The sequence below is a fragment of the Vanacampus margaritifer genome, chromosome 18, assembly GCF_051991255.1.
Source record: "Vanacampus margaritifer isolate UIUO_Vmar chromosome 18, RoL_Vmar_1.0, whole genome shotgun sequence".
Classification (NCBI taxonomy): Eukaryota; Metazoa; Chordata; class Actinopteri; order Syngnathiformes; family Syngnathidae; genus Vanacampus; species Vanacampus margaritifer.
The window spans coordinates 2,561,212-2,585,409 of NC_135449.1; the positions used below are offsets into that span (position 1 = coordinate 2,561,212).

The 24,198-nt window shown below is 42.4% G+C and overlaps 1 protein-coding gene and 1 long non-coding RNA gene across 9 annotated transcripts in view; both read left to right on the forward strand.

The window, feature by feature from the left end:
• LOC144038278 (uncharacterized) overlaps positions 1-2,303 on the forward strand; it is a 37,571-nt gene extending 35,268 nt beyond the window's left edge. For both annotated transcript variants that reach the window (XR_013289196.1, XR_013289197.1), the window contains one exon: positions 963-2,303. This is a non-coding gene — a long non-coding RNA (uncharacterized LOC144038278). The remainder of the gene's footprint in view (positions 1-962) is intronic.
• A 789-nt stretch (positions 2,304-3,092) lies between these two features.
• etv4 (ETS variant transcription factor 4) overlaps positions 3,093-24,198 on the forward strand; it is a 37,997-nt gene continuing 16,891 nt past the window's right edge. Inside the window, exons 1-6 of one of the 7 annotated variants that reach the window (XM_077550013.1) lie at positions 3,093-3,295; positions 4,590-4,825; positions 8,008-8,108; positions 9,180-9,270; positions 9,393-9,440; positions 15,031-15,084. In XM_077550013.1, the coding sequence (XP_077406139.1) occupies positions 4,780-4,825; positions 8,008-8,108; positions 9,180-9,270; positions 9,393-9,440; positions 15,031-15,084 (340 nt within the window). In that variant the 5' untranslated portion in view covers positions 3,093-3,295; positions 4,590-4,779. The other 6 variants (XM_077550014.1, XM_077550016.1, XM_077550018.1 and 3 more) reach the window with 6 other exon arrangements.

The following is a 24,198-nucleotide window of genomic DNA, read 5'->3' on the forward strand; positions in this document are numbered from 1 at the left end:
GGGGCACTTGGGTAGCAGCATATTAAGGCGTCTACAGTAGACAAAAACATAAGATCAAGCGGCACCTTTTTAAGATTGGACAACTGCACACTCGTCGAGCATTATTGTTAAGCAAGTAGATAAAAATGCACGCTTGGGTAGCACCTTACTGAGATTGGACAAAAGTGTGCGCTCAGGTAGCAGTAAATCAAGACATCCATACAAATAGGCAGCCCGCTATTAACAGGGATGTGATTTTTCCGCTAATTCGCGGAATTCCGCTTTTTTTATCTCCCCCCCCCAAAAAAATAAATTATATATATATATATATATATATATATATATATATATATATTTTTTTAGTAGTTGATTGTGTATGCACATGACTCCGACAGATAACATCTTCTGCTATAACAAAGACATTTGTGGTATGCTCTAATATGAGTTACTTTTCATTTGGTCATGATACAATTATTTGTTCATGAAATTTGAACTCTTCAACATTATTTGTGTGTTAACTTAGTAATCACATTAGTTAGATATGATGATATTCTCAGTGATAGTTTTTAAAAGCAAAGGCAGTCCAATGTTTTTGAATGTGACTGATTTTGAGTTGACTAAAACTGCCATTTTATATGGGATAGTTCAATATACATTGAAAATTTATGCTGTTGTTTTGTCTATTTCTTTGTCATGTGAGTGCATTGAAAGTACTTAAAAACACGGAAAACCCATGAGCTCCGGGCCTTGTCCCCCCACCAGGGCACTGCCCTGTACCTAGCTGGGTGCCAGCGGCCCCCAGACCCCCGGCTAAATTTTCCGATAATTTCACTTTGGTCAAATCACATCCCTGTATTAACATCGGACACTTGTGTAGTATTGTTAGACAAGTAAAAGCAGCAGACAAAACTGTGCGCTGGGGTAGCATCTTTTTCAGGGGATTCCTATTGTTGTTCTAAATGAGACTTTGTCTTGGTGTGCAGTTGTTGATTTACAGAAAACGTGAGCTTTCGAGGAGCTTCTGAGCACGAAGAGATGAGAACAGCAGAATCGGTGCGCGGATGCACTCCGAAAACCAAAAAGCATCCGAGTGCAAGTAATCATCTCCGAAAGGCAAGTCACGGTTGTTATGGTGACGGAGCTTTCTTGTTGCTTTTTTTTTTGCTCACGTTCATTCATCGCAAGAGAAGCAGAAAGTTTACACGCACATGCGGACCAAAATAGAAGAGCGATTTACTTTTTTTTTTTTAAGAGGGAAGTCACGTCCAAGTTTGCAGCAGAGGGACGCCGAGTTAAAAATAGCCCGGCGGTTTCTATTTAACGCCGGCGCAGTCTCCTCCTCCGCCGATGCTATTTTTAGAGCGAGTGGAGCGTCTGTCTGCCATGTCGCCGCACGTGAGGACCCTCGCACGTGCGCTTCCTGTCTTCCCGTGACGGGGGCAGCCAGCGAGACGGAGGAGGAAGGATGGAGGGGGGAACACTGAGGATGCTGCTATGAATGAGCGAAAAGTCGGATGGATGGATGGACTGGGATGTGCGGATGAGTAGATTGAAGAAGAAGAATGCAAGGATGGATTCATGACGTGTTTCAATTTAAACTTTGTTTCCCAGGTTTAGCTTTTAAACAAAGGTGAAAGTTGCGTTTCGAGTCTCCGTTAGGGTTTCAAAGCAAATCTGGGTAATGGTTTCAAGACTGGGTTATTGTTTTAATTAAACTAGTCTTTGAAACAGTGGTTAAGTTTTCAAATTTGAGTTTCAAGACTCATTTTTTTATACATGTGTGACAAGTATGGGTTAGGGTTTCAAACAATAACTTAGGTTTCTAATTAGGGTTACGGTTAGTGTGTTTAATGTCAAACATGCGTTGCCTAGAACCCTCCCCCAAAATGACTAAACAGGCCATTAATAAAATGGCCTTGTTGTGTGTTGGTGACATTTCCCACAAACACATTCAAGATGCTTGGCAACATCCTCGTGACACATACGAGATGACAACTCACTTTAATTAGATGACACAAAAGAAAAAGAAGGGATATATTACAATGTGTGGCAAGTTTGGCACCACAGCCAGCAAGAAGGTTTGCTGGCATCTAGTGGCACAGGGTGAAAAGCCATTTTGGAATGGGTTTTTCCCCCCTTCTATTTTTGGGTAGCACCGGGACTCCTCATGTTTGTGTGGAATTGTATGATTCCGAAAATGTGTTTTTTAGCAACGTGCAAATTTTGTTTCCAAAGCACCTGCTATTCAGAAATAATCCTAAAGTTCTCACTACTTACTTTACTTACATACTAACAATTTGGAGTCCTTCTTTTTAAAATGTATTTGTAATATTATTTTAAAGCACCTGTAGTCTAATTTTGGCCTACTGGCCCACTAATGATGAAAACAAGGAATGCAACGTGGTGCCGCCGGAATGTAACTCTAACCTGGGCCACTAGATGGCAGCAAACACACACAGACAGACAGCTGTCAGCTCTTCAATGCAACTCAACTTTATAGAGCACTTTAAAAGCGACAGCATTTAACTTCACAAAATTTGAAGCAACCGGTTGGATTATGAAAACTCATAAATGAAAAAAAAAAGTTGTTTTTTAAAGTCACAACACTTACAGTATTTACGAAAAACATTCACTAAATTATGTTTTGGACTGCAACATTATTGTAATCTCAGTTGAAGACTCAGAGTTATTTTGCTGTTCAAGTAAGCCAAACAAGTGGAGCGGCTAGCGGAGTTCTTCATGTTCTTGCTGCACTCGGCGGAAACACATGACCTCACCCCATCAAACAAGGCTGACCTCATCTCATCACGTGACCTCACCTGAGACCCAACATTTGTAGAGGGGGAGTGCTCAGTCGGCGGTCAGATTTCCTCTCAGAGGAATTCTTAGCATGACATCACACAACATGGGGGGGGTGGGAATCAAAACGTTGTGGCCTGCCGAACCGCAAAATGAAGTTACACATTTTAGGTAAGGGACAGGAAGTTGAAGCTCCACACACACTAGCTCTGTAAAAAAAAAAAAAAAAAAGACATAACAGTGCAGCTTGCCTTTGGCAGGTGTCATTGTTAGCAGTAAGCGTTTTGGCAAGACAATCCTCCATCGCGGGCTTTATTTATTTCTGCTCTTTTGCGCTTTGGCCTATATCAAATGTAATTCCACTACTGACCGCTAGTTGGCGCCACACTTAATTTGATATGGTTAAAATTGAAAGAAGACTGAAAACAAGAAGTATTTGAAGCTCCACCTAGTTTTTGCTGAAGGTCTGTCATATCCTTTTCAATCCTGATTTCTACGCCTACAGAAAGCAACGGCGGTAGGTTGATTTTATAACAGACATCTTTGGATTTAATGATTGATGCATATTGTCTGATGATAATCAGTAAATTTGTTAGTTTAGGGCAAACAAGATTTGTTTACTATAAACACAAAAGAATCGTACATTATCACAAGGTTTACACAATATTTTATTACTTCCAATATATTAAATGTGTTTGAATATGTTTGTAATCAATTAAAAGTGTTTAAAGACCTAGAAAACAACAAGATCAACTTTTGATGTGCCACTTTACCATTTACGATGATAAAAAAACATGATGTTTGTTTCTTGAGAAATGTTCTTTGCAGATTTGACTGCTGGCCATTTTGTTTTACTCCACCAGTGTGGTCCCAACTGTGACCTTAAAATCAGGATACAGTATGTGCCCAAGCGTGACGTCCCTAATGAAACGTCCAAGCCCCCCTCTTGTTTGGACAGACTTGAGAAAACAGCATGAAGCCCCCGGGGGATGGGTGGGGGTGGACTTGCATGGACCATCTCCCAAGAGGCTAAAATAACTTTCCATGAATGTGTTTTTAAATCGTGATCCAGCGTGACATCGTGTCGGACTTGTGAATGACATCTTTGTGGTCGTCCACAGTGGATTTGATGTTGCTCGCCGGGTGGGGAGGACCCCTAATAGGCAGATGACGACCATTCTATAATTAACGTGCTTATTTTGTATCCACACCCGAATTAGCATGTTGTGTTAAATGGGGTCTAAATGGACATGTGGGCTGACAATGGAGGCGGGAGGAGGTGTGTGTGTGGGGGGGGGAGGGTGGGGGGGGGCATGGCATAACACATCGACATCAACAAAGATTCTCTCTGTCTCCTTGTTGAGAGCGACTGTCCCCCCCCCACCACCACAACAGTTGCCTTTAGTGACTCTCCCTCTTTTTTTCCTTTTTTTAACAACCACTTTAAGAGCGTAAATATGCGTCACTGTGACTATTTGCACAATTAACAAGCGAGAGGTGGGTGGGTGCAAAGCCTTCCACTGTTATTGTGGTCATCAAAACACAAACCACAAACGAGCACCACAACTAACTGACAAAAGTCGGGCCTGCCCACTAAAATCAACAACTAAGTAATAAAAAAAAAATTGTAAACAGCCAACCTGTCTGAATTTGCTGAATTGTGACGTCACGGGAGTTTCAATCAGTGCGCGCTTTGTGCGCTTCCCATTGGCAGCTGAGCTGTGCAGCTGCACGGCGGCCGCGTCTCTAGAGTGCAAAGCAGGCCTGTAAAAGCTCCAAGCTATTGTGCTCACCTGATTGATCTCCGGCAGGGGCCGGACCCCGGGCCAGACGGGGCCGACGAGAAGGCCCGCGCCCCCGGAACAAGCGGGCCAGTGTGCTCGGCGGACGAACCCGGGCTGCAGGTGGCTCGTCCGGGAACAGCGAGCCTCATCGCGTGCCAGCGCCGACTTGTCCTCCACACAATCGAGGCGTCCCGGCAACGCCGGCACTGCTTGGGGAATGACCAGCCCGATTCAATGTAAGACTGCATCGGACACAATATTAGGTACACCTGCACTCTCTAAGCCAGTCTTTCCCAACCTTTAAAGGGGAAGTCAACCCCCCCCCCAAAAATTGTTGACAATAATATGTTCTATATGCAGCCCCACTGGTCTAAATATGGTATGGTAAGCAGTAAAATTCAGCCATTTTTATCCATCTTAGGGGACGGCCATTTTGCCACTTGCTGTCGACTGAAGATGACATCACAGTTGCTTAGGTCTCAGGTAACAACCAATCACAGTTCAGCTTCAGAAAACAAGGTGAGCTGTGATCGGACGTTGCCTGAGCCCTGGTTAACATCGATGTCATCTTCAGTCGACAGCAACTGGCAAAATGGCCGCCCCCTGAGATGGATAAAAATGTCTGGATTTGGCTTCAAAACTCTTATTCCACACATGTAATATTAATCAGAATGTCATGTTTAGACTAGTGATGTCTCACATAACATATTATTGTCAGGAAATGTTTAAGGTTGACTTCCACTTTTAGCCAAGACACACATTTTATGCTTAAAAATTTCACAGCACCAAATAATACCAAGACCAATTCACTTCTTTTTTTTACTCAAGCCAAAGTTAAGCGTTATTTTGACGCCATTTTGTGACATATTGGTGCCAAGGAACTATGTTGAAGTAAGTTTTAGAGCGTCATGCAGTGCTTTGCCGCCGACTACACCGAAGTGAGTTGAGGAGCTCCATGTAGTAGTTCGCCGCCACCTTGATGCCAACGAGCCGCAAATCATTTTTAAGTGTCCATTTTTTGGCATGCAACATTTGTACCTTTTTCATTTCCAATCCAGCCGCTCTACCGGATCTCAGCAAGAGTGCGAAGACGTGAAGTGAGTCAGTCATATAAGTATTTTTAATTAGGCTCTCTGTTATTAAAGCGCCCGAGGGTCCGGCAGCATCATGCCAAGACCAGCTCACCAGCGTTTGACCTTGCCAGGAAGCGCCAAAGCACTATTTCCATACAAGTGTTTGTGCTTATTTTCAGGTGCGTATTGTTTGACTGCTTGGCCGCATGTCGGCTTCCTCGGGCCTTGGCACGACGCTCAGAGTTAGCAGGGACCTGTTGTTATTTCGGGTGACCCCCACCAGAGGAGAAAGTGGAAGTCGAGCGCATCCGGGCGCAAACGGGCATGCGCGGTCCCGCCCCGCCGTTCACACAGCCGCTGTTTGCACGGCGGATTATTTTCCGGTCGAGACGCGGCTCGTCCTCCAAACAAATCCCCCCTCCCCTACCCCCGAACGCATGAGAGTGTTTGCTTAAAAATGTGTCAGTAGCAACTCAACCAATCCGTCCTGCTGGACACTTTGTGGTTATTCTAGGATGCGTTGTCAGAACAAAACGTCATGACGTTTTCCACGCCGTCAGGAACGAGGCCCCTTTCACACAGACAGGCAAAAAGGGAACACGGGAGGATCCTTTAATGAGCCCAAGAAGGGAAATTCATTCTACTAGAAAAAGAAGGGAGGGGGGGGGGGGGCGTACTGGTACTTAAGTAATTTGGTAACTTTAAGTAGTATTACAGTAGAGTTAAGCAGATTTAGGTAACTTTTAGGGAGTATTTAGTAAATTTTAAGAGTCTTTAGGTGCATTTTAGTATTTTAGCAGTATTTTTTTCTTTCAAGGTTTTTAACCGAATTTCGAAACGTCAATTCAAAAAAAGGTGCTCTTTGAGCTTATCACCGACATTCCTGCTGCTGTTGACTTTTTCTGAGTTAAGGCAAAGTATGAGGCAAAACTTCAAGAGCCATGTATTTTTTTTGAAGTGGTCGTTGGTGTAAAAAGTTTGATATTCAACGTAAATTCCACTCGCTGTTAACACATCTTGTGTTTGTTGCATAGCGAGTCTTTGTATTTACAAATGTTGCATATTGTGTGTTGATTTGACACATTTGTCACATTTTTGCTCTTTCTGTTGCCGCTTGGTCTTCTTGTGTCACTCCCGCTTGGCGTATTTGTCTCCATCGACAGACATGATGGCGCTCCATCCATCCCGCTTGAATCAATAAGCACTCTGCGCCCAAAGTGTCTCCCGTCTGTCTGTCTGCCCGTCCGTCCGTTCGTCAGCGCTTACGTCTCTGCTGAGCAAGCTGGACGCGCGGACGCGCGACACGACTGCGCGCCTCCACCTCATTTGTTTTCGATTGAAAGACGTGATGAAGAACACGTGTGCTTCCAAGACGTGTGTCATGACTCAAAGTTTGCCCCCCCCCCCCTCCACCACCACCACATGTGATGGCTTTCAATTTTGGTGTAAATATTTTATGGTGCCCTGTAAATATTACTCTGTCGTTTCTGGTATGCCGACACAAGAGTTGACGTTTAGAAATGGGAACGGGTGACAATGCTTTCATATAGGAAATATGGATTGAGTACATTTTATATACATTTGCTTAGGGGAATAAAATCTCATGTTTTTCCCCCCATAAAATTATACTTTCAATTTCAGTTTTAAAGCGACGCATATTTAAACACGAACATTGATGTAACACATATAGAAAAATAATACAACAATAATCACTGGCACATTTTTTTTTTTAAATCTACGAAAAACAGCTGATGTACCAACAATGTTATTTTTCTTACTAAACATGTCAGAAAAGTTTTTTTTTTTTAAGCCTTAAAAGGTTTAATGGTCAAATCTTTAATGAGAAAATGTAAGAGTAGATTTTTTGTTTTTGTTTTTTTGGTCCAATCCTATTTCAGCCTCTGTTGCCCATGTCAATCTAATCTGCACAGGGCCTTCAGAATTCGCCATTGCCTCATGTGACTTCATCTATATTGACAATGTGACTGTTTTCTTTCACCAATGAGATTTCAAGATGATTTCATCAAGGGCCAGTTTGTCAGCATTTTTCATGATTGGCTGGTCAGAGCAAAACTTGTTACAGATAGCTAACAACTAGCAAAAATATTTCTTAATCTTGAGATAAATATTTATTCTGATCTGCTCCAGGTGATGTGCATGGCACAGTTGCAGACTGTATAGTATTAATGTTTTTGTGACAGTGGTGGATTTATTAAATGCCCATGGTTCAAAATGCAATGATTTCCAGTTCCGTCTAGTTCAAGTCAAGTCAGTCGCTCGTTTGTTGTGCAGTAGTGAAAAGTTCTTGCAGAGAACATTTGTGCCTTTGTGTTTTTCTACTAATGCTGTGCTAACATTTCTGTCGTCGCTAGCCGTGCGTTTGTGGACTTCCAAACCACAAGAATGTGCAGATCTGGGCCCATTTACGTCACATTCAGCGCCACTTTTCCAGCTCACGGAGGAGTGCGATGAGGTAAACAGCCAGAAGAATAACAAGCCAGGGCAGGTTTTTTTGTGAATGGGACTTTTTTTTCCCTTCGCCGCCTCTCTTTTTTTGTGAATGAAAAACAACTGGAAAGTCCTGCACGGACCTTGATTCCTTTTACGGCGCCGCCGATTGGCTGCTGGGCGTCCGGCACCGCCTCTTTCTTCCCCCTGAAGCGTTTTGATTGGTTTAGGGGCGGGGTTTAGTCTTCATTCACTAGTCGCAGCATTGAAACTGGAACCCTTGAAAGAGGAAATGCGCCAATCACGAAGCTCTTTTGGCAAAAAAGGAAGAAAAAGTGTTCAGAAATTGTTAGTCGATGTTTTGAAAGTGGATTTAATCGCTCATGACAGATTTTCTTGAGGTAAGGTGTAACGTAAAGTGTTAAAGTCGTATCAAAAGCAGAGATAAGCGTTCTGTGCAGTCACTCGCCATCGCTTCCCCTCGGTGTTTTTTTCTTCCTTTTTTTGTGAATGGGGCTCATTATGCATGCATCCTACACGCACCCCCACCCCACCCCCTCTCCTCTTCCTCACTTTTCTTCCTCCCTCGTCAGGCTTTTGCAGTCTGCGCGGCTGTCCGCTCCGCTTGGGCCCAAATGAGCGCAAACGGCTGACGGATGGACCGGAACATGGATGCATACTTGGACCAGCAAGTGCCTTTTACTTTAGCAAACGTACGTATGCGTCGGCGTGCACTTTTGACGCAGACTTTCGATGCCTTTTGCGCGCTTGTTGTTGCTGTCTTTGCCGCGCGTGCACGGCGACGACGACTCGAAACCGAACTCACGCTCGCGTCCGTGCTTTATTTTATTTTTTTAATTTTTGGTGTTAAACTTACAACGCGACCTCGCCAAAGCTTTCATGTTTTTTTTTAGTTGCGTGCGCCAAATGGTCACTTCTCCTCCGCCTCCTCCTCTTCTTTTTTTCCTCCCAAAACATGTGTTCGCTTAACGAACATCTCGACCCACTAAGGTTCCCAAAACGAAATACTTTTTACTGTCAAATGTGTGACTTGCTTGTGTCCAAGTGTTCATCTGTCAACATGTGTGTTGTGCAGAAGTCTCAAGAAAATGGGCCCCCAAATAGACTGTTGATGGCCGCCAAAAGGAAATACATGAACACAGAATTGCCCCCTCAGGAATCCGAAGGTAAAGTCCACTTTATTTGAAAGTAATGCTCCCCCCCCCCCACCCCCTTAACCCAATTCTTGTTTTCCTCTCCGGATCTGTACTTAACCATACGTGTCTTCTCCCCTCCTGCTTCTGTGTAGACCTCTTCCAGGATTTAAGCCAACTCCAGGAGACGTGGCTCACAGAAGGTAAGGTTTTATTTGTATCTACTTCTGGGAAGTTGTTAAATGTTCATTTAGAAGGTTGGAATTATCTGTGTTTTCTTTTTTTTAATACAAAAGTAGCTGTTGTTGGCAATGGTGATGACCTAATCAGCTTGTAACTGACTCATAAGAGCCTTTCTTGTTTAATATTAGACATTAAAACTGTTTAATTGACCATCAAGCCTCGTTTGTTGTCATAAATCAACTTCAGTTTTGCTCTTTTATGCTTGTATGTGCCTTGGATGGTTGGTTAGTTTCTCGAAATATAGGGCTGCCAATGGGGCAGCAGGGTGGTGAAGTTCAGGGTTCAAATCGGGGCTTCCATTCCAAAAACAAGTTTGTTAACAGCATTGAAATTTGGAAATGAATGTGAGCGACCAGTCCAGATTTCGATGCTAAAATGGATAGCATGTCATCGAGCTGACATTAGTTAGTAGGTTAGCTATTCTGTTTTGCTTGATTACTCAAAAATGACCAAACCAAATGTTTTCTGCGTGAGAAAATGCACATTTTTGCCATTCTTTCAATTCAGCTCAGTGGTAGTCACGAAAATACATGTATGGATGAGATTGGAAGGTAGCAGCCATGTTGGCTTATTGATTTTGGCCCTGCTAGCATGTATCACTCATGCCAGCAACATGAAGACCCGGAATGCGGCGGCGGCGGCGGCGGCTGCTGCTGCTGATGATGGTGATGACGTGAGCGCTAATGGAGTCATTATTCCCCTCTGGGCGCCCAAATAAAAGCTGGATGTTGCCCTGTGGTGGGAATAGGAATGCATTGCCCTTTTTTGCTTTGCTTTCCAAGCACAAATACTACATCGCTTCAAGTAGATTCATTTGTTCTTGAGGGATATTTTGAAGTCGTAAAAGACGCAAAAATAGCAGGAATAGAAGCTGCATAATTAATGGTAAGGGTGCAACTGATTCAGAGAAGCGACATACAAAAAAATAATATATACTGTTGTCAGCTCCAAGAACAATTTGTGGCGGTTTTCAGAAGACAAGTCTTCTACCACTCTAAAATTCCATGTCTAACAAAAAAAAAAAAAAATAGATAAAAATCTTTTATCTGTTGTCATCATTAGCTATTAGAGCATTTTTTCCATTTTTTTTTAACGATGGAAGAACAATGGGAATTGGTTTCAAAAGCCTTAGTTTAGTTTCCAAAAAAATACTAGCGAGCTCATAAATAGCAAGTCATGCAGACACACGCAAAGACGAGTTTCACAACTGCTGTGACTCAGTAAGCTGCTTTTGTAATTGTCTTCACAGAGGACAAATAATATATGCATGTTAGTATTTTTCTCTGTACCTTGTTGTGTTCTCATATTGCAACCTTAATCCTTACACTCGTCTCTATATGGTATTACACTCCTTTACTTATCTGCAATAAAGTGAGTCATGAATTCTCAGTCTGAATTTCAGTTAATGTTTTTAGAAAATTTCAAACCTTGAGAGGTGACTGTTTTGTGTGTGTGAGAGAGAGACTACAACTAGGACCTTAAACTACAAAGCCAGTCACCTACTGTTGCCCTTTTATTGCCTCTGGTCTTTTGTCTTTGTGGGTGTCGGGACGCTGGTGTGAAGTGAACTTGTGGCTTTCGACGCCGCATGTGAAAAGGCCCAACACCGACGCGGGTACGTCATTGTCAGTCCGTTTAAAAAAAAAAAAAAAAAAAAAAAAGTTCCCGGGACGTCTGGGGCCAGCGCACTTAAAGTCAGAAGTTTGGATATTTTGAAAATAATAGAAATGCCAGATCAATACAAAAAATATTTTATTATGTATAATAATAAATAAATAAAACAGAAGGTTAGCAATGCATATAATTTACAATATTCACAATAATTTCTTTGCAATTTGCTTTTCAAAATTCCAAAATGATTTCAAAATTCAACAATAAAAATTTTTTAAGGTTTGCAACACAATACGTTTTATGTCAATTTTCTTTTACCTTTCTTTTTTTTAATTAAAAAAAAAGATACTGGGTCTTTTTTTAGCTTTAGATCTTATGGGCTGTGTTGTAAATTCAAAATTAAGTTAAAAAGGAAAATGCTTTAGCGTATTTTTTCCCCCATATATATATATATATATATATATATAAAGAGAAAACCGTTAAATCTGGTCATTTTTGACCTGCTACATAACACGAGGCTTATAAAAGACTAAGTACTGCACCCACCCTCAATAAAAAGACAACAACCACACACTAACCTGTAAAACCGCTCACGTCATGTAACTAAAATAAACAAAAACACAGCATCAAATCCGTAGCAAAATGTCTCTTTGATGAAAAACATGATCGAAATAATTGCTATGGACTTATAATCATAGTTGTGATCATAAATGTCGGAGGGGGGGGGGGGGTAAGGTCATGTGACGTATTGACTTATTTTGGTAATCACATCCCAGCTGAAGCACAGCAAAGATGTTATTTAACTTTAAATAGCGGCTTGAGCGCAGACCTTCTCCTTTTCCTGTCGCATTAATTAAAGACTTTATCTCCAGCAATTGCATTCGTGAGGGATTTGCCCCGATTGTAAACGCCAGCAGGGGATTTTGGCCTTTTTTTTTTCCTCCCCCCTTTTTGGCCATGATGAGGAGGAGAGCGGAAGTGTCGGATGGCGAATGTCGGGGAAGCTTGTTGCGTCTTGTCTTATTGGCCCTCAGGTTTAGACGCCCAGGAACTCCCACCAGGGAGGGGGGGGGGGCTCGTGGGTGTGCGTGCACCTTAGTGTGTGTTGACTTAAAAACACACTTTCCTTCTTGTGCTAACTTGCATCTCAAAGTTCCTGGGAGCATTGAAAGTAGCAAATTACAGGTAGTCCATTACTGTGCTCAACTACATTTTCAGGAGTGTTTTACTATTTTTAAGTTATCATGACAACAACGGATTTGAGGATGCAGATTTTCCCTTTTCTTTTTTTTCTTTTAGCTTAAACTTGCACTGTATGATGTCAGTGAAGTCGAGTCAAATTAGTCTTTCTACTTTTGGCAGTGAACCTCAACCTCATCATCATGATGGATGTGGTTCATGATGAGCTCTTTGCATTCAAACTATCGCGCAGCTAAACGTCGGGCCCCTGCGTTGTCAGCCTCCTCCCCTTTCTCCCCCCCCAAAAACACACACAATCCAATCCAAGCCAAGCCTGAGGCCAAACAGTGGCAATTTAGCGACTAATGTTGTCATTATTTGGTCGCAGTAGGCCGCAGGATGCTACGTTACATTAGAAATCGATGATGTGTGTCTGAACTTGCCACAAAAAAAATGTGTCATCCGGTCATCTGGTTTTCTGCGTACAGTCAGTGTGATGACAAGAAAAAGTGAATAATTTGATTAAATATCTGATTTCCTCTTTTTTTTGTGCTGGCCTGTTGACCGTCTTGTACTCTCAATGTAGACACAAGCAGGACTGAGACGACACAAGTCAGTCAATAATATATGGAGGACCAAAACTGCCAAGATTAAAAAATAGCGTCTGCAGCAATTAATAATTGTGAGAGCAGAGCTTTTTTATTTGATTGATATGTATTTATATTTAGATGTATATTTTTGTATGTATTTAAACATTTATTTTTATGTTTTGAATCTGTTTTTATTTTTGAATTTATTTTTTACTTTTATTAATTTATTTAGCGATATTTTTCTATTTATATTTATTTTTGGGGATTACATTTTTGAATTATATTTTCCTATTTTCACTTTTAGACATTTATTTATTTATTTAGTAATTTATTTATTTTTAAATTTGAGACTTTTGGTCTTAAAAATATCTCAAATTTTTCATGAGTAGCGTGGTACTCTTAATAAGGACGCGCACAATAGAAAATCAATAGATAGGCCAAAATAGTGACAAAACCTAACCCTGACATTTGCTTGTATTGAGTTCAAATTCTAATCAAATCCGATTGGACGGGCAGCTGTTTATCTCCACTGCCGAAATCCAGACCGACTTAACAAAGCTGTTCTGGCTCAGCGAGCGAGGAAACGTGCCAGGCGCCGTGACAAAGCGGCGACTCGGATGCCACTTGTCACTGTCGCGCTGACTTTGTTTAGCCGAGTCGCGGCGGTCTGGATTGTGTCCGTGTCATGCGCGAAGAAGCTCTGGATGAAATAATGGACCAAGAAGGGGGAAAAGGCACTTAATAGGGGTGTGTAGACTTTTAATAGCTATGTTTGCTTCTGTGGATTTTGGGGGGGGACTTCAGAAGAGGAGTTGTCGGTGTGGCTTCCTCGCCGCGCGTCGCCCTTTCAAAAGCGTCCGATTAGTGAATGAAAGTCATCCCGGCTGGATGTGAATGAGTCCAGTCAGCGCCGGCGGCGCAGGTGCGAGCGGCCTCAGACAGGCGCTATTGTGCTGTGGGCTGGCGTTAGGAATCCCCGTCCATTCACCATTGTGCTGCGTGGACGCGGGGGTCGCACACACGTGCACACGCACACACATGCAGGTTGGGAATGAGTGCCAGTGCGCCGCTGCGGGGGGTGCGGAGGTCAGAACCCCCCGCTGGGCCGTAAGATCGCTGGCATGTTGTTTGCTGCTCTCGAATGAATGAGCTAAACGCTGAGCAGAACGATGGCCAGAAAGCTTTCCATGTGACTCTCCATTGCATCACAGCGCCCAGGTGGAGGCGTGTTCAAAATAAGGTTTCAAGCCTGGGTTGTGGTTTTAAGTCAGGGTTTAGCTTTCGGAATCAAGTTTCAAGCCAGGTTTTGGCTTCAATGAAGCGTCTCGGGCCTTGGTCGTTGTTACACGTCTTTTAAATTAGCAGTAGGGTTTCAACACCTGATCATACTTTGAAGCTTGGGTTAGGGTTTCAAATGAGTGGGTAAAGCCTAGGTTAGGGTTTCAAAGCCAGGTTTAGCTTTTAAAATGGGTTGAGGCCTGAGTTAAAGGTAGAGGTCAGCTTTAAAGATAGTTTGAAGTTTTAAGACTGGATCATGATTTAAACCCTGGATTAGGAATTAGGGTTAAAAGACTGGGTTGTGGTTCCAATTCAGGGTTTGGCTTTAAAAATAGTTTCAACCCAGGGTTAGGGTCACACGTCATCTTTAAAGTTGAGTTTAAAGCCTGGGTTAGAGTTTTAAAGTATGTTTTCAAGACTGGGTAATGCTTTAAAGCTTGCGTTTCAAATTAGGGTTTAAAGTCTTCGGCTTTCAAAATTGGAATTCAGGCCAGAATTGTGGCTTCAAGGAAGAGTTTAAAGCGTTGGTTGAAGTTTCAAGGCCAGGATTGGGGTTACAAATCAGATTGGTTCAGGGTTTAAAGTTGGGTTTTTGGATGTCGCTTTAAAGTATGGGTTCTAGTTTCAAAGTAGGGTTCTAGTTTAGGATGTCACATTCGGGTTTCAGGCAAGTTGAAGCGTTTCAAGCCACGTTTTTTTCCCTCAAAGTTGAACTGGGCACAGAAACCTCCAGTGTGGGTGAGAGTTGTTATATAAATTGGCCAAACTGTTGAAAATCCACAAAAACGGTTTTCCCAAAATGTTAATTTCACATGAAAATCTGCTTCTCTGAAAAGAACTCTTTTAAGTTTAACAAGCTCATTATGTGACGTTTCCTCTCTTCTTCTTGCAGCTCAGGTTCCTGACAGCGACGAGCAGTTTGTCCCGGATTTCCACTCGGAGAACTGTGAGTACTTTAACTTGCTTTGTCCTCTCAGAGTTTATTTTATTCGTTTTTCGGGTCTTTTACCCCGGAGATTTCATTGTTGATCTCATGTGATCTGGTGTCACCGGACTTGCTCGTGTTGTTTCTGGCCCGCTGTTGGGAAGGCGAGGTCAAACGCGGGTCAGCAGGGGAGCTCCGTGACTATAAAAACCATGATGGAAAAAAAAAAATGATACGCTGTGTTGAGATTGTGGATGTTCAGTTGTCACGAGAGGCTCTGGAACGCATCGCGCGCGGTGACCAGCGGTTCACCGTATTCTCTCCGGCAGACAAAAGCCAGGACACCCAAAAGCCTCGGTATTGTGCCGCGCTGCCCGCCATTTGCGTGCTCTTGAAAAGGCCAGCGGGTCCGGCCCAGGAAACCGGTAAAAAAGCGGATTCAGGTCTAAAGATGGGCCTTTGTGCTGGTGGGAAGATGTAAAAAAGTGAAAGCAAACGATTTGAATGTGCTTCCCTTTTGTTAACAATGCCGCTTCAGGATCCAGGCGGGGTCGTACGCCCTCGTGCAAACATCCATTGATGTCTTTATGAAACATTTGACAGAGGTGTGGGACTCAAGTCACATGGCTTGACTCAAGTCAGACTTAAGCTCTATTTCCGTGCCCCCCCCGGCGCACCTGGCACCTTGTTGACCGAAAATAGACTCATCTTTAGACCAGATTAAAGCTGGTCTAAATTGTGGCGCAATTTTGGTGGATTTAATCAATGTGTAGGCAGACACATTCTGAGCTCCGCAACTGCAACAACTAAATGTATCCATTTTAAAGCCCACAAAGACAGGTAAAAGAACTAAATTAGCTGAGGAAGGTACGCTAACTAAGTTAACTTCACAGATTAGCAAACATTTAATGGTGAGGACAATGAAATTGTTGACAATACGAAGACTGATTTGGGACCATTAGAAAATGAAGTGATTGTGAATGAGGTAGTACAGCAACAGTAACTAAGCTAGCTAGCGAGCTAACACAAGTGCTGGCACCGAGTGCTAAGTGGCTAATGTTGCAAATGTATGGCAAGATTTGATGCCTCGACATTTAGTGGGGACTCGACAGTAGCTTGGAATTTGCTTGAAACCTTACAGACTCTTGCACATATTTTATGTAACTAGATAAACATTTTATGTAAGTCCCACTTTTGGCTCGGTGGGAACTTTGAAAGCATTGACAGGCTTGGGCAGGGGTCACAGGGACATCCTGGCCGACGTCTTTTGTGTGTAAACACGGCGCCATTTAAACCCGCATGTGTCACGGGTCCCAACATGACACTTACCCGCCCGCAACGTTGTCGCCGTCCATTAGGCCACAAAGCGCCAGAGGAAGCGCAGATGAACCCGAGGGCACGCAGGGGTCATGTCTACTTAACCCCCTCCGGCCCGGTCGGCCAATGGTCTGTCGGCCCAATGCTAACTGCTGACCTCGCCGTGATTTGCGGGGTCACTGGGGCTCCGCGTTGACGGGCACTTCATTGAAAAGCTAAGGGACGCTTTGTGTTGACAGGCCCGCGTCCCTGCTGCTCACTCACTCCAATTATTCAACTTTGACCAGCGACTTAAATCTCACCAACACAGAGGTTTGCCCGAGAAGAGCTTCTCATGGTTTTGACGACTTGTGACTTGACAGGTTGGGGTTTGGGCATTGAAAGGTCCACCACTGATCAAGTGTTAAACCTTAACTTTAAATTTTAGACTTTAAAAAGGTAATCAACCCCCCAAATTTATTTTGACAAAAATATGGTCTATGCAGCCTCATTGGTCTAAATATGGTATTCTGGTTAATATTGCGTTAGTGGAATAATCCAGCAAAATCCAGCCATTTTTATCCATCTCAGGAGACGGCCATTTTGTCACTTGCTGTCGACTGAAGATGACATCACAGTTGCTCAGGTGACGAACGACCAGAGTGATGTCATCTTCAGTCGACAGCATGTGGCAAAATGGCCGCCCTCTGATATGGTTAAAAATTGTTGTATTTTGCTTCATAACTCATATTCCACAAATGTCATTTTAATCAGAATGTCATGTTTAGACTAGTGAGGTCACATATAACATATTATTGTCAAGAAATGTTTAAGGTTGACTTCCACGTTAAAATTGGCAAAAATCAACAGATTTTTTTTTGGATGATTTATGACATTTTTTTTATTACACACTAACACGACCACAACATAAATCAATGGTAATGGCATTCAACAAAATATATACAGTATATATTAAAAAAAAGATTTTTCTCTTTGTTGTAAAGTTGAAAAATACTCAAACAAAGTTTTGTAAAAGAGTCAAACATTCTGCCTATTATTTATCTTAGCATAATTTTATCATGCCAGATATTGTCATCAACTTAAAAAAAAAAAAAATCCATATCGGTCCGGCCCTAATTGTTTTTATTACACTTTTTTCTGATAAAACTTGCGCCTGCAGTTCTTTGGTACGTGTTGTTTACAAGCTTGTCGTCGCTGTTGCTTCCTCAAAGCATGCTGATTGTTTGTTTCCTTTTATAGTCAAAACAACTTTGCTACTATTGTTGCCTTTGCAATCTTAAATGCTCAAAATGGGATCAGTGTTGATCCGCTGCCAGGAGTTAAAAGTTCAACCATTATTGAGATCGAAAGACATCTGTGCAGGTGACTCACCTGTTATTGAAACTAGCATGCGTTTGTGTATGAAAGCACGAAGCCAGACTCTAATCCTGCCCGGCTGGAGTATAAGTGATGCCTGCGGACGAATGCGGCGCCCCGGCGAGCTTGTTTACCGTGTCTGATTGTTACCTGCAAGGGTGTGGCCTCCAACAGGAATTAAAAAAAACAAAACACTTAAATAACACAGCGGAATGTCACACTGGGGGATTGCGCAATACCTGCACTTGTGTCGAATTGATCTCGTCTGCTGCCTCGCTCTCGTCTAGCGAACAAGTGTCTGTGGGTTGCTGTGGTGCAAAAGTGATTTGAATAAGCAATTATTCTGTTGATCTTTATTTTATTTATAAACTTTTATATCTGTATTAAATGTACAATAGGTTTTCATGCACTTGTTAGCATAAAAGTGGAAACAAAATGTTTAATAGAAATATGGCTGCATCTTTTAGTCATTGATATAATAATTTCATAATAATTCATAAAATTAAGTTAAAATTAAAAAGATGTACTGAGTGTGATATTGATTTATTTTGGTCATTTTTCTGCCACTAGATGGCATCATTGCATTTGTAAGACGTTGGTGACAGCTTTGTGCATTTTTCTTGTCATATTAAGAGCTATCTAATCTTTAACATGAAGTCACTTGTGAAATTCTGCACATTTGTAAAATTATCAAATACAACTTGACCCCAGTCTCCACATATATGTGCATTATTATTATACATTTGTTACTGCTAAATTTTGACGTGGACTGTATTGCGAAAAAAAAAAGAGTGGCATTAAAGGAAGTTTAAATGAACTCAAAATATGCACTAATTTTGACTAGCGAAAACAATAAAACAAATGTTTTTCCTGCTGTGAAAATGCCGTGTTTTCCAAATTTTGCTGCGTGTGGAGGTCACAAGCCGGCATTCACCAAAACGCAGAGAGCTCCTTCGTCTTTGTTTACACTCGACGCAAGCCATTCATAAATTTTCTTCCCCGCCTGCGTAAGAGGAAGTGTGCCTCTGGCGGCTTGCTCCTTCGCTCTCCATTCATAAAAAAAAAAAAAGAAGAAAAAAAAAACTACAGGCCCCCCTTTTCCCGCCCTCATCCTTCTTTCCAAGTGGATACTCCAAAGCCCTCCCTCCCTTCCTGTGTGTGTGTGTGTGTGTGTGTGTTGAATTCTCTGCTCCTTTATACACACACACACACACACACACACACACACACACACACACACACACACACACACACACACACACACACACACACACACACACAAAGTTTTGAGTGTTCCAAGATGTGAACTAATCCAGTGATTTTTGAGCTGTATGGGACGATTGTTTGGTTTTGTGCCTTGCAGTAATTACGTAGGAAGTTGCGGCCATAGAGCGCCGCTGCACTCCTTTTCAGCGAGAGAATGCGAGAGAGGACCAGGGAGAGCAAGGAGTCGCGGGAGTGAATGGCGAAGAAGGCGAGCGGAAGCTCCCAACGCTCCTTTTCACAACCCGGGAATTTTTGCCCGTGTTTTTTTTTCCCCCTCCCCTAATAAGACACCTCTGAGGGGAGGCATTTATTTGCACTTTTAGTTTCACTTTCTAATAATAATAATAATCAATCGAAAAGGAACTACATGGCAGCTATTAGTGCCCCAGTTGGTTCATTTTGAAGATATTCTGGTTCTTTCATTGAAGGGTTGTCATACAGAAAGATAATGGCGGCCAGGTGCAAGCATGCCCATATTTGGCACTGGTTGCTAAGCTACCAAGCAGATCAACTAGGGCCATGTTGCAAAAAGCTATTTTCCCCACTGTTTTAAACAGATTTGGGAATAATTATGAAACTTATATTATTACTATTGCTAATATCTGCAACACCGAAACAGATTGAAATACACTTTCCTGATGAAAGAAGACACTCTAATCTTTTTTTTTTTTGTGGTAGGTTCCATGTTTTTATAGCAATAGAACACAATATTCTGTGGACCTTGCAAAATCGGCCGCGAAGGGGGTTGCTTCAGTAAAAATGGCTGTGAGTCAATGATTTTAAAACATACAGTTCAACTTCTGACATAATTAAATAGAATGTAAATAAATGTAATTGTTTTTGACATGTTTTTGCCGCAGTAATATTAGTCCTCCTACAATTTGGTTAGCCTGCTAGCTTTAATATAAGCGACGGCTCGTATCTTGGAAGACTTGAAATTCTGGTTAGTGGTATCTCAAGGTAGGCCCAAAGCTGAGTGAGTAATTTGTTAATATGTACTTACAAAATGTATGTGACAATTTTCAAGTTACGGCTTGCGAACCACAGTTTGAGCATCGTTTTAACAATGAGCTTAAAAGGACGTACTCCTCTTGTCGTTGGACGACTGGCCGAGGCGGGACGGGTCGAACGCCTCCCCCCCGTCTCTTCCTCCTCGTCCTGGCCTCGGGAACATGCAGCTCCGTGGTGGCCCTTTTCTTTTTTTCCAAAATGGAGGCGCTACGCAACAGCGAAAACAGCCAGGTGCCTGCCAGAAACAAGCGCGCAAGCCACCAACACGACGCCGCTCCCTGGCACGCTCGAGCCCTCTCAAGTCGGCGCGCACGCACGCACACACATCGGCGCTTTTATGAATGGGCTGCTTGTGAAAAGCCAGCTGAGGTTGACGAGCCCTCATTTACGACACCTCAGAGACGCTTGTTTTTGGACTCACTTTTTTTTAGGCTGTACATCATCTTTTGACGTCATTTTTTGTATTTTTTACAATGTTTCCAGATTTAAAAAAAACTGCTATTATTTGGTAAATTTGAGGTACCTTGAGGTCGATTTTTCTGATCTTGGTGGAAAAAAAAAAAACCTCATGAAGTGAACGGAAAAGAGATTTATTTAGTCATTCCATAGTCCTGTCTAACTGAAAAGTAGTGCTGTGCCGCCATCTTGAGGCATCTATCGAGTCTTTTAGTACAGTAACGAATTAGTTGTAGAAGAAGGCCTGACGTGTTTCTTTATTGCCCTTAAGCAGTTCAAGAAGGTTGAAGTGGGAGCAGCATAACTTGTGAATGGACAGAAGTGTGTGTGTGTGTAGGGGGGGGTTGCGTGTGTGGCTTCTCTTTCTTTTTCTGGAACCGTTGAGAAAAGGCTCATGATGATGATGAAGTTGTCATGTGCAAGATGGGCTGATGCCTTAAAGGGAAAATTGCCTCATTGCTTTAGTTTCAGCCCTCGTTTGTTTGTTTGCCACACAGTAAGATGAGACCATTTTGGCCACCATTCCTGTTTGACTCCTGTCCAGTCTCTACACACACACACACACATTTAGTGCACGTGATTGTTTTGACCTGCTGACACAAGCCGATAGGCGTGCTGGTGGGGAGGGGGGTAGCAGAGTGTTGCGCATCGATCCTCAGCCGCCCCCCTTCCCTCCAGCGGAGCAACTGATAGATGACTTGATAGCGATAAAGTGCAGATAAATCAGCTCGAAGAAAGAGAGTTGAGACACTGCGGGTCAAACGTGTCGTGAAGCATTTGGAGATCTCCATCATGATATTGAGAGGGAGGGGGTGGGGGTGGGGGAGGGGGGCAGTTGTTAAGAGGATGAGCAAGAATTGTGTGCTGCTAATTTCAAGCCAGTGGACTCGTAAACTAAATTGAAGAGCTTTTCATGTAATTTTTCATTATATAATTTTATCTAAATGTTTATTTATTTATTTATTTAAAATTCATTATATGATGTGTGCTTTTCTCTGAGTCAAGACAACTTATGTTAAGCAAGTGGCAAATCAAGTCATACAATCTTGCTTAGTCACAGTCTCACATTAGCCACTTAGCATTCACGGGTTGATTTCAGAAAGGGGTCAAAATGATGGCGCTGTGGTAAAACTTCAGTCAGGTGTTTTTATTTACACCAACACAGCATTAAAAAAAAAAGTGAAACAATATTTACAGTGCAAAAACAGTCCCAACAATATTTACAATTTCCACTTGGCTGAGCACTTCCATACAAAATTACAAATTATTTTGGATCCCTTTAAATACCCCCAGCCCCTCCCTCCGGGGAAACCTTTTAGCCAATCATTGGGTATAATACCAAAAAGTAACCAAAAATAACTAAAGCATCTAAATATATAATATCTGCAACATACATTAACCATAACAAAAATCCTCCATTCACAATCTGTAACTTAATCTCTCAAAAAAAGAACGAACTCATTAAATAATAAACCAAACTACTTTTGTGGTATAGTCCATAATCATGTGACACTTCAAGCGCGGCAAAAAGCGCTATTTAAGTGGGAATCAGGAAGTGCTTCGCCTTGGTCCAGTGTTTATTTTCCAACGAGCTCGCAGAATGCAGGTGAGCGTTTGCGGTGCGTGTCTGGCGTACACACCCTCGGCACCAACAACGGGGGAAAGGAATGAGTCCAGGCGGCAGGTGAGCAGTTTGTGAAAGTGTAGAATTACGTGGCGAATTTGTGTGGGCTGTGTGAAAACAGTTTAGACGGAGCTCGTCTCCGCGGAAAGAAGAGCGAGCAGCGCGCGCTCACGTGAGCCAGTTTGGTAGTTTGTTAGCTAGCTAACTTGTTACTGTACTCTTAACACATTTTTTTTTATCGTTAATAATCCCAAACCAATCTCCATATTGTCCTTAACTTTATTGACTTCTCTTTATTGACACTTAACTGACATTGAGCTTAATTCATGTTTGGCCAGCCATCAGCTAGTTAGCTAGCTATTAAGTTAACATAGCTTCTCTACTGTAACTGTATAGTATGTATTGAAATTACATTTTGTAAACTAACTTTTTATACAAAACATGGGCTGTTTTTCTTAATAAAAAATGTGACAAAAATGGTCACAGAACAAATTAAACTAGTCAAGTCAAGGTACCACTATACATTGTGGTCGTATATGACACGGCATACTGTTTCCCATATAGCTAAGCTAACGTTTCCACCCCAAAAGTCTGCGTATGCACTATAATCCCATCAAGCAGCGGGAGCTCATTATATCATCTCAGTAACGTGTGGATACATCGATTGCTACATTAAACATTAAGCGGGGGATGAGAGTGAGGAGAATATGGTGTCAGATTAATGACATCCCCGCTTCGCCCATAGCGCGGTGTCCCTTTGGCGGCGCACGTCCCGGGACAGGGATGTATTGTCCTGCGATGTGAGCGTCAGATTTACAGCAGCTCGATGGCCATTTGTCAGAAACGCAAACGCAGCACATTTGGAAGTGAAGTGGACAGCGGGGAGAACATGTCAGAACGTTGACACATCACGTCAAGGCTCTTAGGCCCTCGCGGGCTTTATCGCCCTCTTTAGCGTGGGACACATCCATAACAGTCGTCTTCTTGCCTACAAGAGAAACAATAATTTACAACGTAATGATCTCCTGTAATCAGAGGTGGAAAAAGTACTCACACTTAAGTAGAAGTACAGATACTTGTGTGAAAATAGGCAACGTCGATGCTAGTTTCGTTAGCTCGTCCATAGTGTTTTGCTTTGTGTGTTAGCATTAAGCTAGTGGACATTCGTAAGGGAGTGTGATGTTGGTTTAGTTAAAGACACAAGGTGTAATTCTCTTTGATTTACACTCAATTTTTTCTTGTTGTTTTTTTTCAGAACCAGCTCTGGTGTAGCCATTTCATCCACTTTTGGGTTCTTTGAACCAAGCAGTTTTAAGAGCGCTTTACCACAGTAATGAAATTTAAGAACATCAGACAAGTGGACTTGAGTCCATTTACGTAAATACTTGCCACCGCTATCTGTAATGCTGACTGATGTGTGGCGACACGCTCGGACAAGTCGGTTCTCACCCTGGCAGACAAGAAGTGCGGTTTTCACACAAGGGAAGTGAAAGTGTGACATTTGCAGAAAACCACGGCAACGTATGACGGCTGTCAGTCACACGCGCGTCCTGTTAGCCAACCAGTTTGTTTCAGTCCATTGCTAAAAAAATCTTTTCGTTTAACTCTCCCTCTGACTGGAATAATACACCTACAAATATCCTATTTTTATCCCCGTATTCTATTTATTTTTTTAACTTAAAAATGTTCTGTTTACTTGTTGGCTAGCGCAACCATTATTGCTTTTCATTATTTTTATATAATTTTGTTTTGTTTGATGAATTTTGCTGTTACATTTTGTTTGTGTTTTTCTGTCGTTTTAATCCTAATAATAATAATAATATTCCTGCTACTAATCCATAATTTGCACATAATGCACGCTGGAGTCACCCGGCTGAGTTTCCCGTCAATGCAGTTAAAAATTCATGCGTGAGATAGAAGCGCACTAATGGATCCATTGGCGGGCTGATGAACACGACGACGATCTGGTCGTGCTCGTCCTGGCTGGCTTCCTGATTGTGCGGCGACCCGAGAGGAGCGCACATGTCCCGCACATGTTTCCACGCGCTGCACACTCCGGCAAAGGCCTGGATGGCGTTGTTGCCTCGCTTCCTCTCCCGCCTCGC